Here is a 15,065-nt window from a genome sequence, read left to right as displayed (position 1 = left end):
ATTCCACAATGTCCTTAGGTAATCTGGCCCAGTGTTTAACCACCCTGACAGTTAGGAAGTTTTTCCTACTGTCCAACCTAAAACCTTTCTTGCTGCAGTTTAAGCGCATTGCTCCTCGTCCCATCCTGAGATCAAGGAGAACAATTTTTCTCCCTTCCTCCTTGTAACCATCTTTAAGGTACTTGTAAACCGCTATCACGTCCCCTCTACGTCTTCTCTTTTCTAAACTAAACAAGCCCAGTTCTTTCAGTCTTCCCTCACAGCTCATGTTCTCTAGACCTTTAATAATTCCTGTTGCTCTTCTCTAGACCTTCTCCAATTTCTCCACATCTTTCTTGAAATGTGCCCAGAACTGGACGCAATACTCCAGTTGAGGCCTAATCAATGCAGAGTAGAGCAGAAGAATGACCTCTCGTGTCTTGCTCACTACATTCCTGTTAATGCATCCCAGAATCACATTTGCTTTTTTTGCAACAGCATCACACTGTTGACTCATATTTAGCTTATGGTCCACAATGACCCCTAAATCCAGCTCTCTGCAGTACTCCTTCCGAGATGGTCGTTTCCCACTCTCTATGTATGAAGCTGATTGTTCCTTCCTAAGTGGAGTACTTTGCATTTGTCCTTATTAAACTTCATCCTGTTTACCTCAGACAATTTCTCCAGTCTGTCCAGATCATTTTGAATCATGAGTCTATCCTTCAGAGCAGTTGAAACCCCTCCCAGCTTGGTATCATCTACAAATTTAGTAAGCCTACTCTCTATGCCAGTATCTAAATCATTGATGAAGATATTGAATAGAACCGGTCCCAAAACCAGTCCCTGCAGAACGCCACTTGTTATGCCCTTCCAGCATGACTGTGAACCATTAATAACTATTCTCTGAGAATGGTTATCCAGCCAGTTATGCACCCACCTTATAGTGGCCCCACCTAAATTGTATTTGCTTAGCTTATTGATAAGATGATCGTATGAGACCATGCCAAATACCTTACTAAAGTCTAGGTATACCACATCCACCACTTCTCCCTTATCCACAAGACTTGTTATCTTGTCAAAAAAAGCTATCCAATTGGTCTGGCATGATGTGCCTTACAAATCCATGCTGGCTGTTACCTATCACCTTATTTTCTTCCAAATGAATTCCTTCATTATTTGCCCCATTATCTTTCCCGGCACAGAAATTAAACTGACTGGTCTGCAGTTTCCTGGATTGTTCTTTTTTCCCTTTTTAAAGATGGGCATTATATTTGCGCTTTTTCAGTCTCCTGGAATCTCTGCTGACTTCCAGGACTTTTCGAAGATGATCGCTAAAGGCTCAGAAATCAACTCTATCAGTTCCTTAAGTATTCTAGGATGCATTTCATCAGGCTCTGGTGACTTGCAGACATCTAATTTTTCTAAGTAATTTTTAACTTGTTCTTTTTTTATTTTAGCGACTAAACCTACCCCTTTCCCATTAGCATACATTATATTAGGCATTTCTGCATTGGCCTCCTTGGTGAAGACCAACACAAAGAAGTCATTAAGCACCTCAGCCATTTCAAAGTTTCGTGATATTGTTTCTCCCTCCTCACTGAGTAGTGGGCCTACCCTGTCCTTGGTCTTCCTCTTGCTTCTAATGCATTTATAGAATGACTTCCTCTTACCCTTTATGTCTCTAGCTAGGTTAAGCTTGTTTTGTGCCTTGGATTTTCTAATCTTGCCCCTGCATACGTGTATTGTTTGCTTATATTCATCTTTTGTAATTTCTCCTGATTTCCACTTTTTATATGACCCCTTTTTTATTTTGCAGTCCTGAGAGATCTCCTGGCTAAGCCAAAGCAGTCTTTTACCATACTTTTTATCTTTCCTATGAAGCAGTATAGCTTTCTTTTGGGCCCTTAACAATGTCCCTTTGACAAACTGCCAAATCTGTTCAGTTGTTTTTTCTCTTAGTCTTGCTTCCCATGGGACCTTGCCTGAGTTTACCAAAATGTGCTTTCTTGAAATCCATTTTCTCTATTTTGCTGTTCTCCCTTTCACTATATCTTAAAATCGTGAACTCTATGATTTCATGGTCACTTCTCCCAAGCTACCTTCCACTTCAAAATTCTCAACTTGTTCCCACTTATTTGTTGAAATTAAATCTGGAACTGCTTCCCCTTGTAGCTTTTTCCAACCTCTGAAATAAAAACAATTGTCATCCATGCAGTCCAAGAACTTTCTGGTTAGTTTGTGCCTCCATGGATGTTGGGTCTCCTCCTACCCCTTCTGAGCTGCCCTGCGGGGCACCCAGTCCCCTCCCACTTCATCTGGGTTCTGGCCCAGGGACCCTACGTTGCTGCTGCTGGAGGGGCTGTCTCCCTCAGCCCAAAGGGCACCAGCTTCTTCCCTGGGCCACATCACCAGATGCTTTCCACCGTACCTTCCACTGGCTGCTGCACTTTCCTCTTACCAGCTCTCCTCCACAGTTCCTTCCTGGTCCGTCCCCTTTCTTCCTCCCACTTCTTACCTGCGGGAAACCTTTTAAAGGGTCTCATGAGCCGTAATGGGTTGCAGGTGTTGATTAACCCCAGATGCTGGATTAGCCTTCTGCTGCCCTCCATAAGGTTACTATAATATGCTGTGGTCCCCCACAAATGCTACAACTACTGCAGGCTTCAATGAAATGAAACCCAGAAAAAGGACACAGGACTGTTCATAGTGAATAGAAAAACTTCCATTTTGGCCAAAGTAATCATGAGAAAATCCTAGTGCATCCGGTATGTGATGTTTTGAGCACCAAATAATTTGAAAATGAATGGCAGGTAGAGCACCTTAGAGATGAATGACAGGTCTGTTTATCTGTCATTCATCAAGACGAAAGAGCAATGAGTGGGCCAAGAATGAATCCTGGCTGACAAGAGCAGATGAGAGAGACAAGGTGGGTGAGATAATCTCTGTTGTTCCACCACCTTCAATATCCTGGGACTGACATGGCTACAACTACACTGCAATAGCAGTTACTTTACAGGAGCAAGCCCCAGCAAGCTTACCCAACAGAGTAGACACTTGCAGAAAAGAGACAAACAGGTAAAATCCTGAATACCCAAAAGCTGAGCAGAAATAGTGAGGAAAGATGGTGGATGGGGTCAACTGCTACCCATAAGTCCAAGAGGATAAGATGAAACAGCAAACGTGAAACTTAGCAAAAGTGCAGTTAATAAAACCTTGAACTAAAGTTGTACAGGTAGAATGGCTGACTTCTAAACAAAACTAAAGGAGCTTGAGAACAAAGTTCACGGTAATACAAGGGTGTGCACCTCAAAAAATGATTATAAAATGTTATTGTGTAGCTAGCTATAAGTATTATTAGCTATTAGCTAGCAACACATGATGGCATTAGAAGAGCCGATTCCCTATGACAAGTGCTCAATTAACCTGCTGGTTCTGCCCTGGTTGAAAAATAAAAATTAAAATTAGAAGTATATTGAGACTTAGACTGTTTCTTCATTTTAAATTGCCACTCAGTTTTTAGTAAAACATTGTTGTGCTTTGAAATTTAAGTTTCAAAAACTAAAAATTCAAATTAGAAAAAAAAATTCCTGCATATGACAGCTATCCAATTAAAACTGGCAATGCACCATACAAACTAATGGTGAAGAGTGACCAAACAAAACAATGGTCTCCAAAGGCCATTGTACAAACAATGACATGGATCATCAAGAGGAAGAAGGCCAGTGGTTATCCTCCTTTACCACATCAAACACAATGACTGAAGACAACTGAACGTGAAAGAGAAAACAGACAGAAACATCAAGGTGGTAAATTAAAATTGTAAGTGAAGCTTCTGTTTTGTTTTCCTTTAATTTTCAAAGGAAAAAAATTGAAAAACCTAACTGTTTATAAAAGCATTTTTGTGCAGAATCCACATACTCTTTATTATGCTGAAGCAAAGGCAAGGTATGGGATCCGGTTTGAAATTATTGGCACTGATGATTTTTTTTTTTTAAAAAGGGTTGATCTTGGTGTGCTGATGAGGCAGTGGTTTTATTTTATTTATTTTTTTTTTAATTTTTCAACAGTTTATTTAGTGCTCAGGCATAATACTAGACTTTTAGCCATGAAGAACGAGGACAACTGTTTATCCACAGAAGAGGAACATGCAATACAAACTACTTCAAAGAATACCTCAAAGGTGCTCTGATACAGAGAAGCCAGTCCTGGGCCTCTCTCTTTGTCAACCCTGTTGACAGTGGGAATTAGTGCCAACTGAGACGGTAGTCTGTATTGTGACCATTTACTCTCTGGGAAACTGAACTCAGCATAACCACTCACTTCACACACCATTGGTCACCTAACATGGCCTAGAAACATTGTAGGAGGTTTCCCTTGCCCACATTGGCTTAGATGCAAGAAGATGTAATTAAGGGAGACTGGGTATGCTTGCAGCTGGCTCTAGTGGTATAATTTGTACTTTGCATGGATGTATGTGCACTGGCTCCACACAAGCAAGCATGCTAAAAATAGCAGTACAGCTGCTGTAGCATAGACACTGGGAAGGATAGGGTGGGCCAGTTGTCCCAAGTGCAACCCACCGGACCCTGATAGAGGATTTTAAGCAAAGCTGACTCTCCTCCATCATTCAGATACCTCCAAACACTTTAAAAGTCTTTCAGAAGTTTCAAAAACAGGTTACCAAAGTCTGTTTCTTTCAAAAAGTGGAAGATTACACTATAGCTTCCTGTTTTGGCTTATCTTTCCTATTTCCTAGCAAGTGAACCAGTGCTTCAGAAGGGAACAGCAATTCCTACAACTTGAAGGTGTGATCTTCTACTGACCGGTAAAGCCAAAGACTGGACTAGAAGTCATCATGGAGTATCCCAGAATAAGTGTACGGATACAGGGAGGAGCAAAGTCAGAGGGAGGGTTGGTAAGACTGGGGTGTTTATCTTCATGTCCTGGCCATGTTTCAGGTCATGAAATTCCACTACATCTACCTCCCATTGCCCTCTACAGCTTCAAATGGCTATAGTATTCTCTGATCGCTTCCCATTCTAAATGATTGCAATACTGCACGGAGCTAAAAAAAATTCCATATTCTACTCTAACGATACCGTTAGACACTTTCTGCTGGTAGTTGACTATACCTCTAAGAGATAACAGGTATCTGGATCAGGTGAGGATTAGTTCTTTGTTTTTTTCCAAAAAGGACAGAAATCTTCAAATAGCAGATGCCCTAGGAATTGCAAAATATTTTAATATTCGCGTTTTCAGTTCTAGACCCTCTAGTTCAAATTCTCACTGATGTCACAGGACCTAGGAGTGTGGCTCGCATCCCATGTAGTGGCACCTAGACCACTTAGGCTATGTTAACACTGCAGATCTATTTTGGGATGCCAAGGTATCCTGAAATAGCTACTCCGTGTCTATGATACACGCCTGGTATTTCAAAATATTTTTCCAAATACCAGACACGCTATTTCGGCATCCCTCTACACCTCATTGCAGGAGGAGTAACGGATGCCCAGAAATAGCGCAGTATTTTGACATTTGGTGCTCCTTCCCTGCCTACTCCTTGGGCTGTGGAACCTACATGAGCAAATTAAGGTACAAGTTCTGTAAAACAGTGTTTATATACTTCACCAGGGATACTTGTGTAAATAAGAACTAGCTGCTGAAGACAGGGTCTGTTGGATCAGGTCCTAAGTCTAGCAGCAGCAAAAATGCAAACAAGTGAATAGCATAAAATACTTATTTAAGAACTAGCTTTGTTTGAAAAATTCCAAGAGCTACTCATGCTAGTTGCATTTAGGCATTAGTGATAGTGTAACCCACACACCTACGTGTGGTTCACTGTCCCATGTCGTGGCACCTAGACTGCTTATACAGAAAAAGAATGACTCTCCTCTTTGGCCTTATCTGAACAGCATTTGGCTTTTAGCTCAAATTGCAGAGGCTCAGGCACTAAGCTCCAGGAGGTCCCTGATTTGAGCCTGCCTATGGACGGTTACAAAAGCACACTATAAACCTATAAAGAACACATCCCCTACACAAGAAGGCTTGAATCACCACTCTGTGGCTATGTCTACACTTACCAGAAACTTTGAAATGGCCATGCTGCTAATGGCCAGATTGAAGGATACTTATGAGGTGCTGAAATAATTCTTTTTTTCTGCATAAGTGGTCTAGGTGCTGGAGTCATTCTTTTTTTGTGTAAGTGGTCTAGGTGCCACTACATGGGGCAGTGAATAAGGGGATTTTGATGTTGCTGTGTAGTGGAGCTGTGTGGGAGCCAAATGTTGCACTGTTCATCTCAGTACCTCCTAAGTATGCTTTGACCTGGCCATTAGCATGTCCATTTTGAAGTTTTTGGTAAGTTTACACATCTCCTAGAATTGAAAGGGACCTCATGAGGTCATCTAGTTCAGTCCTCTGCCAGGACCAAGCACCATCCCTGACATCTATTTGCCCCAATCCCTGAATGGCCTCCTCAAGGATTGAACTCGCAAACCTGGGTTTAACAGGCCAGTGCTCAAACCACTGAGCTATCCCTCCCCCTAGAAAAAAAGAGTGAAAAAAAAATACATCTTGTGTCGAAGGCTGACTTTCAATAGATCGCAGCAAGGTAGCTGCCTGCTATGCACAAAGCCCTGACCCAGAATCAGGTGGTCTATGAATGATTTAGCAGCAGGTTCCCCACGAACATGCGGTACGCAACAGGTGAGAGGCGGTTCCCTTCTGCCCACACTCCAGTCTCGACAGCCTGTTTCTCCAGCTGGCACAGATCCTTTGTCTCTCTTTTCAGCAGTTGTAACACCTGTACTCCTGTATTGAGCGCATCCCCTGCACAGCAGCAAAGCGGATAGGACTAAGGTTGAACCATTGTTTTCTCCCCAGTGATACCGCTACCAGTGCATTCTCGTCAGCAATAGAAGCACAACATGCACCAGATGGCTGTGAAACGTACAACATATTCAGGAAGAACAACAAGAGCAAAAATAAGAATGGAGGGAGAAGCAAATTGATTTATTTTAGGGTGGAAGTTTTATCTGAAGTTCTTTCATCTCCCAACCTAATTAACTGAGAGTTAAGTGGAAGACAAAAAGAAGTCAGGGACAAAACCTCACTTTAAAATACAAGCATCTCTTCCATTATTTGAAAGAGCAAGGGGTAAGAGAAAGTATAGCTCCTCTCAGAGGCTAGGTCTACACTACAGTGATCTGTCAACAGGAGTTACTGTTGGAAGAGATCTTTCAACAAAACGTCTGTTGACAGATTGCGGCTACACATGAAAGCAGATTGCTCTGTCGATGCTTTGTCTATCTGCTCTGTCGACAGAGAGTGGCCGGACTGCTCGGCCACTTCTTCACAGAACAGTCAACTGGAAGTACAGCAGACAGGCCCGTCCGGTGACCCAGAACTTGTCTGGTGACTCGGAAGCCCTGTCTGTCGATAGAGGGTCCCCCAGGGCGTCCACACAGCTTTTTTATTGACAGATTCCGTCGAGAAAGGTGTTCCGCCACATGGGAGCGAGGCAGAAGGCTGCAGACACAAGTGCTAAGTTCCGTGAACAGGTATGTCAAAAGACGACATTTTAGTGTGGATGCTCCATGGGTTTTGTTGACAAAATGCCTGTTTTGTCAACAAAACCCTCTACTGTAGGCATAGCCAGAGAGACTGAATTAAAGCCTTTTACTTATAAATATTGAATATCTTTATTTACAGTCTATTTATTTATTTATTTATTGGAAGTTTACAGGACCAGATTCACAAGGTATCCTTAGGCAGGAAAGGTAGTTAGAATGTACAGGTTGAATCTCTCTAGTCTGGCACTCTCTTGTCCAGCAACATCTGTAATCGGCATGAGTTTAGTTAGATGGGTCACCATATATCATGGGTGTGGCTAGATTTACCGTGGTCCCATGAAATTTATTTACAGCCACCAGTTCTAGCTCTCACGTGTTCTGTGCTGTTAGTTAGCTCTGATTTATCCCTGAATGTCTTGTAAGAGCCCAGTAAGCAGCAGAAGTGTTGGTAATGCTGCTACACAATATTGACCTCCTGTGACCTGGCAAATTCTCTGATTCAGCATCTGTCAGGTCCTGAGGGTGCCAGACTAGAGAGGTTCAACCTCTACTAAGCCATCTCCCTTTATTTTGAACTACAATTCAGACATATAGGGCCAAATTTCTCACCTGGCTCATTCACACAGTTCTACTGAAATCCCAAAATATCATAGTCTAAATTAGATTAGTCATAAACGAAGTAGAAATTATCATTTCAGTATACCCTCTTAGTAGGTGGTAGGCAATAAAATGGCAGTGGTTCACCAGGCATAGCCCCTGGGAGGTCACTGCTCCTATACTTACCTCTGCAGCTACAGGCAATTGCAGCTCCTGTTTGCTGCAGATTGCTGTTCCCAGACAATGAGGCTGCAGGAAATGGCAGACTGGGGCACCGCTTCCCCACAGCTCCCGTTGGCGGGAAATGGTAATCTGCAGCCAATGAGAACTGCCGTCATCTGTACTTGAGGAGGCACAGGTAAATGTAGTGGCAGCTACTAGCCAGGGGCTAACCCTGGGGAGTCCCTTATGGCCCATGGGCCAGTATTTGCCCATCCTTCTGTTTAGTGAGGCCAGCAATTTGGGTCCAAGTTTAAAGTGTTAATAATTTTGGTATAACAGCAGGTCTTGAAGCAAATTTTCCTATTCATTCACATTTCAAAAAGGTTGTGGCACCTAAACTTCCTTCTCAGATATGACAAGTTGTGTGTGTATGGACCTGATTTTAACAAAAGAAGAACTTATCCAGTCATATTGTTCTAGTACTTGAACAGCTTCTATTCTCTCTTCACAGAACTAGCAGAGCTTCAAAGACAGAATAGGAAAAAACCAAAACCAAACAATAAGAGACAGAGTAAGCACTGAAGAACTTTTCCATCATCCCTGACTACACGGGATTACAGAAAGGCAACCTGGAAAACTGTACACATCAAGCTTTCTAAACAACTACACATATCAAGATGACAACTGTTACATGACATAGATTTTATCAGTTGAAGAAATATGCTAAACAACAGCAACCTGATCTATTTGTTAGGGTACTCTTTACTCGCTATACTCACTTTTCACATAGGAATTCAAAGAGGTAGCAGCATATATCTTGTGCTTCAACAGCACAAAATAATAATTATATTATTCCAATTACACAGAAACTGTAGTTACCACAGCAAACTTTTTTTTTTTTTAAAAAGTGCATTCAAATACCAACCATGAAAACATCTGTCCAGTAGCAGGCAGGGTTTTTTCAGAGCAGGTTACAGTATTTTTTGGCTAGAAGATGAAGCCTTGCAAATTATGAAAGCAACAGACTGACAAATTTCCATCTGTTCAAATGCTCACCATTGTCTGATATACTCACTGCCCTTAATGTTTATTACAGAGATATTTCCAAACACATAACTGCAGAATCAGTTCAGTTGGGAAGTACATAAACCATTTTATGCTACAAATGGGAAAACATTATGAAAATACTGAACTGCTAAAACCATCATGTACTTAAAGGCACAGACTTCTTTTATAACAGATAATTTCATAAAACAAGATACAGGGATTTCTTGGAAGTGAGCAAGGAATAGATTTTAACAGCAGCTGGTCAACTAAACAGATACTAGTTGTCTAAGATTTTCTGAAGAGGATGACTTTTCCTTTCTTTCACCCTGATATAGTACTTGAAAAAGAACTCCTTTGGGAAATGGTATCACCTAGTATGTCTATTTGCCCAGATGTTTTTCTCATTAGCCTGTCAGGAAAGGCAAATTCCGGGTATTTCTAATGATAGCAAACACCTCATAAAAAAGCCTCTCCAAATTTACTTTTCCACAAAACATAATTTTAAAGCTCTTCATGAACCCCTGGAGAACGAAAGCATCATTTACAAAATATTACTAGAAATCTTGAAGAATATTGTGAAAATGGAATGTCAGTCTGGTGATAAAATGTCACTGGAAACGACAGAAAACAACCCTGGACCTCATTCAAAGCACTTTGTTCTATTCTGACTTCCACTGAGTTCACCAGGACATTTTCTGATTAAGGGCCTGATCCTGCTCTGGCAATGTAAAAGGCACAGGGTGGACTGCTACCTTTATCTTTGCCTACTATCTAGCGATTTCACATTGAGCATTGCAGAATAAGGGCCCAAGGAAATAAGGAATGCTGAACATGAGCCCTGTGCTTTACTCATTAGGAAAAAGAGAGAAGCAGTTTTAACATGTTAGGTTTAAATTTATTAAGTATGTATTTCCTGACAGTTCTGTGAAGTGTGAGTGAGATATTTCATTTTTTCCTAAAATGAACCAATTGGTATAAAACCTCACTTTATCAGTGATTTAAGGTGTATTCAATCTGAAGGGCTTTCAATGATCTTACATCGTCCACTAAGGTCCCAAGTCATTCTAAAAAACTGGGAACAGTAATTCTGTTAAGAGTCATCCAACCAACAGCAAAGCACAAGAAACAGTGCTCTAGACTTCCTTCAGATCATTTCAAGTGGCAGCATTCCTTTAGGTCTCAAGTTACAAGTGTGACACAAAGGTTTCATCTTTTTGTTGTCGAAATGAAAACTATTTCTGTCAGTGACTGAGAATCACAAAGCTACAGTTAGAGAGTTATTTATACTGAAGGGTGAAGTGGAATTGTTTTTGGTGTTGCTCATTCTTTTTTTTTTTTCACACCTCACATCCCACCTCATTTGAGCCTTGGCATATGGAGAGGTCTGCTTTCATCAATTAACTGATTAGCTTAGTAATAAGTCAGCAAAAAATTACAGAAACTCTCTCCAGGTTTTTCCAAAACACTTTCAACTCTATGAAATCCAATGAGAATTCAGGTTTAGAGCTGCTTTTATCTATTTCTCTCCATCCCAAGGCAAGATAAAGGCAACAAGCGGTTTTAAAAACTAGCTTTATAAATGGTCCATGAGAATAACGCACACTGGGAAGAAGATGTTGTGGTGTGGAAGGAAGGTGGGTGCATGGGACTGCATAAACCACAGTCCAGAATGGCCCTGTTGGCTGCCACTCTTGCATCTCATTAAAAGCCTCAGGAGGGTGTTAGTCTCTGGCTCACAAATACCAACGTGCCACAGGACTGCTTGTTATGTCTCAATAGTTTAGCATAGCCTCCCCAGTCAGCTCAAAGCTGCACCTTCTCTGCACAAACATAAGGCCACTTGAGCTGAATTCCAGCAATCCATCTACATGGGTCTTAAGGACAAACACAAGCACCTGAGGGGGCAGCAGCACTGAGTGAATTGGAGCTCCCTTGCCTCAGATCCCTACTAGGCAAAAGCCTGCCTGTGAAAAGCAACAGCAGGGTTGTGTGCATCATACATGTCTCTAAGACAGGGGGACAACATTGCCCTGCGGCAAATACAGGGCACTGGCCTCCACATCAGGGCTCCTCAGCGATGGGGGGCAGCTGCCCCACAGTGAGGCACCAGGGATGGGGCTCTGCAGCCTGATGATGAAAAGTGGAGGATGGGGGCTCCATAACCTCCCAGCAGGGGGGCACCAGGGAATGAAGAGGCTGCCCCATTGCAGAGCTCAGCAGCAGTGGGAGCTGTCTCTGTGGGGTCCAGGGAATGGGGCAGCTGCCCAGCAGAGGAGCTCCCTGGCAGTGGGAGCTACCACCTTGAGACACTGGGTGCCAGGGAACAGGCGCCCCACAAAATATGGGACAATTTGCCTATTTTCTTTAAAAAAATCAGGGCACCTCTGAGACAGCTTGACTAAAGGACTGTCCTGGGAAAAACAGGAGGGATGGTCACCCTACTCTGAGGGTGTGGGGGGGGGTCTCAGGTTCCAACCCTCCACCTGCACCACAGACCTGGGCAGAAAGCCTGGAGCAACTGTTATGGGGGGAGGTGCTGAGAGCTGTTGAACCCAACTGGAAACCTTGTAGGTGAGGGAAAGCACTTCAAACCAGGAGGTGCTGCAGCCCCCCCCGTTCCCCTTCCCCTCAGTTCCAGCACCCATGGGCCTGGGAGCACCCTGCAGCCTCAGGTTCGTGCCACCCACGTGCAAGTGACACCTGGTGGCGGGGGAGGGGAGGGAATGCACTGTGCCAGTCACATTTTGAGCGGCGAACTGGAGTGTCCGCTCCCTGCACCCCCTTTTCCTCCAGGCACAGAAGTGCACGCGGGGCGCTGGCCCCAGCTGCCTGTTTGCGGGGTACGCGGACTGTGCGAGGGGCGGGCTTTTTGCTGCGGGGCGGAGGTGGGTGCCCGGCCCCCGACGCATGAAGCAGCCCCGCCCCGCTGGGACTCACCTGCGGCTGGCCGGGGGTGCTGTTGGCCGGCGGGGGGTCGGGCGCGGCCCGCAGCACGGTGATGTGCAAGGTGAGCAGCAGCAGCCCCAGCAGCAGCAGCAGCTCCGCCGCCAGCCGCACCATCCTCTTCCAGTGGGCGGCTTTAGGGCCCCGCGGCGGCGGCGGCGGCCGGGGAGGAGGAGCCGCCGGAGCAGCCCCGGGCCCTGCAGGAGCAGCGGCTCCGCTGTCCGGGCTGGCGCAGGGGGAGGCGCCCCCGCCGCCGCTGGCGGGCCACGGCGGAGCCCCGTCGGGACAGGAGGCGCCGGTGCCCGGGCCCGCTGCAGGCGGCGGCGGGGCCTCGGCTGCCCGCCCCGCGCTCCGGAGCCCGCATGGGCTCGCCAGGGGCTCTCCGGGCCGGGGGGCTGGCGAGCCTGCGCGGGGCGGCCTGCAGCCGGCGGGGGCCCGGGCCGCGCTGCGCATCCAAGGGCCGGCGAGCGGGGAGCGGCCTCCGGACGCTCTCACATGGCGGGCGGGGGGCGCCGGCCTTAGCGCGGAGGAGGGGAGGCCGCTGGGGTCCGCCTCCTGCGCCGTCCTTCCCCAGCACGGTGCGGGGCTGCGGTCTACCTAGGCCGCCTCACTCGTGCCCTGCCCTGGCCCCCTTGCACTAGCGCCTCGCACGGGGCGCCCTTGCACAGGCTGCCCTCGTTCTCCTCGGGCAGCGCTCCCTAGCACGAGTGCCTCGCACGGGCAACGCTCCCCAAGCCGCCCGCTTTGCACGGGCTTCGCTCCCCGACTTCTACTTCCCTGCAGCCCCGCGCCCCCTTCCCAGGCGGTGCCCGACGCCAGCTCCCGACCCCTGCCCTTTGGCAGGGCCGGGCTCCCTCGTGCCCTGCGCAGCCCTTTCCCGGGCGCGTTCAGCTCTGAGCCCCGCCGCGCCTCCTGCTGCAGCTGCTGGGGGCTGCAGCCCGAGGGCCTCTCATCTGCTCGGCAGGGCGGCGGCTACGCGCCTGTGCCCCGCTGCTACTGCTGCCGGCTCCAGCTGCCCCTCAATCCCGCGGTCGGGCGCTGCTGCTGCCTTCTCCCCCGCAGGGTTAATCCGGGCAGGCCGGTGCGGCTGCCCCTCCTCGCGGTGCCACGGTCTGCAGAGCTTCAGCAGCCGGCTCGGCTCGCGCTCTGGGGACCTGGCTGCATCTCTCGCTCCCGCTCCCTCTCCCTCTCCCGCAGTGGCCCTGGGCCTCGGCTAGCGCCTCTCCCTCTCTCTTGCCCCCGTGTGTGTGTTTGCAAGTGGCGGGCCCTTCTCTTCTCCCCTCGCTCGTGTGCAGAGGAGTAGCTCTGCGACCGGTGCTTTTATACTGCGCTCTCTCCCCCTCCCTCCCTGGCCCCCTTTCCCCTCCTCTTCCCCGTCTTCAGCCCCCAGGCTGCTGGTCCTGCTGCAGCTCGGTGGCTTTTCCCCACTGCCAGCGGCTGTGCTGGCTGCTCCACAGTGGTTCCCTGCGCAGCCTTGGCTTGCCCCATCTGCAGTGATCCCCTCCCTGCAGCCAGCCCTGCTCTAGGAAAAGGACAAAGGGCACAGTTCTCTGGCTTGCACAGTCATTTACACCACTGCAGATTGGGCATAAAATGCCACAGCACGGAATGGAGGCAGCGCATACTCCTTTCGGAGTTGTGCAAATAACTAAGTAGAGGGCTACTGAGAATGCCTGGCCTTATATTCCCCACTTCCCAAAGTCCTGTTTTGCTCTCAGGGATTTATATTAGCCTGGAAAATATTTGGGTTGGTGGGAAATGTGCCCTGCAGTTAAACTTAAGTTTTACTTTTCAAAAAAAAAAAGTTAAGGGCTATGTCCTCAGTTGGTGTAAATCAGTGCACCTGCATGGACTCCTACAGAGCCGGGCTGATTTACACCAGGTGAGATGTGGCCCACTTTGGGAGTTGTTTTACTTTGAAATTATCAAGTTACCAAACAAATTGGAAGTTTTGGACTCCGACATCATTTCTCAGCAGTTTAATTTCTTGCATCAGCTTTTGATATCATTCATTCAGCTATGGGCCACATCAGTGATTGGTATCTCTGAGCATTGGTGATCAAACAAAATGCTTACAACTGAGGAGAGACTGAGTTTCTTTGCAAATGGGCACTGCATGGTTGGTATGGAAAATGGTGCTTACCAAGTAAGGAGACTTTCCTTGCCCCCAAAGTGATTTAGAGTCTGATTTTATCAGAAGGGTCTTTACGGGCTAAGGGCCAATGACTTTTGCCTTACACGGATGGTCCTGGTGACCTCAGCAAACAGGTTCATGTGAGAAAACCAAGTAACATTTGGCCTGTGTGAATAATCTGCATTTTCACTGTGCCAAATTGTTCTCCTCTTGTTTACGCATGTAAATTGCATATGACTCTAATGAAGTGGGTGTTACCCATGAAAATCTAGTAAATAAATTTAGGCTTTAAGGTGCTACAGGACTGCTTGATTGATTGTTTTTTTTTTTGTGAAGCCACGGACTACCCCTCCAGTGAAGTACATGGACTGGATTGTGTTTTAGGCTGTTAAGCTGCTTTACATCAGGCAGTGTGCTTTCTCCCTACCGACTACATTGAGCCAGACCAGAGAATCTGCCCCAAAGGGGGTATTCTACTACTTCTACTACTTAACTCTTGTACTCTGCATGGAGCAAAGGTCATCTGCAAGTCTCCTTCACTTCACTCTGTCTGGGGACAAAACTTCTAGCTAGCTCCAGGAGTACCCCAGTTGTTGTCTTCCAGCCTCAGTAGACCTCCACGCTGTCCAACG

The 15,065-nt window shown here is 46.4% G+C and overlaps 1 protein-coding gene across 1 annotated transcript in view; it reads right to left on the bottom strand.

The window, feature by feature from the left end:
* ISM1 (isthmin 1) overlaps positions 1 to 12,774 on the bottom strand; it is a 64,655-nt gene extending 51,881 nt beyond the window's left edge. Inside the window, exon 1 of the mRNA XM_074989362.1 lies at positions 12,294 to 12,774. Within this exon, the coding sequence (XP_074845463.1) occupies positions 12,294 to 12,752 (459 nt within the window). The 5' untranslated portion in view covers positions 12,753 to 12,774. The remainder of the gene's footprint in view (positions 1 to 12,293) is intronic.
* Between the last annotated feature and the right edge of the window lie 2,291 nt (positions 12,775 to 15,065).

Source organism: Carettochelys insculpta, chromosome 3, assembly GCF_033958435.1.
Source record: "Carettochelys insculpta isolate YL-2023 chromosome 3, ASM3395843v1, whole genome shotgun sequence".
Taxonomy (NCBI): domain Eukaryota; kingdom Metazoa; phylum Chordata; order Testudines; family Carettochelyidae; genus Carettochelys; species Carettochelys insculpta.
The sequence above is the reverse complement of the archived record's forward strand: the minus strand, read 5'-3'. Positions and strand labels throughout refer to the sequence as shown.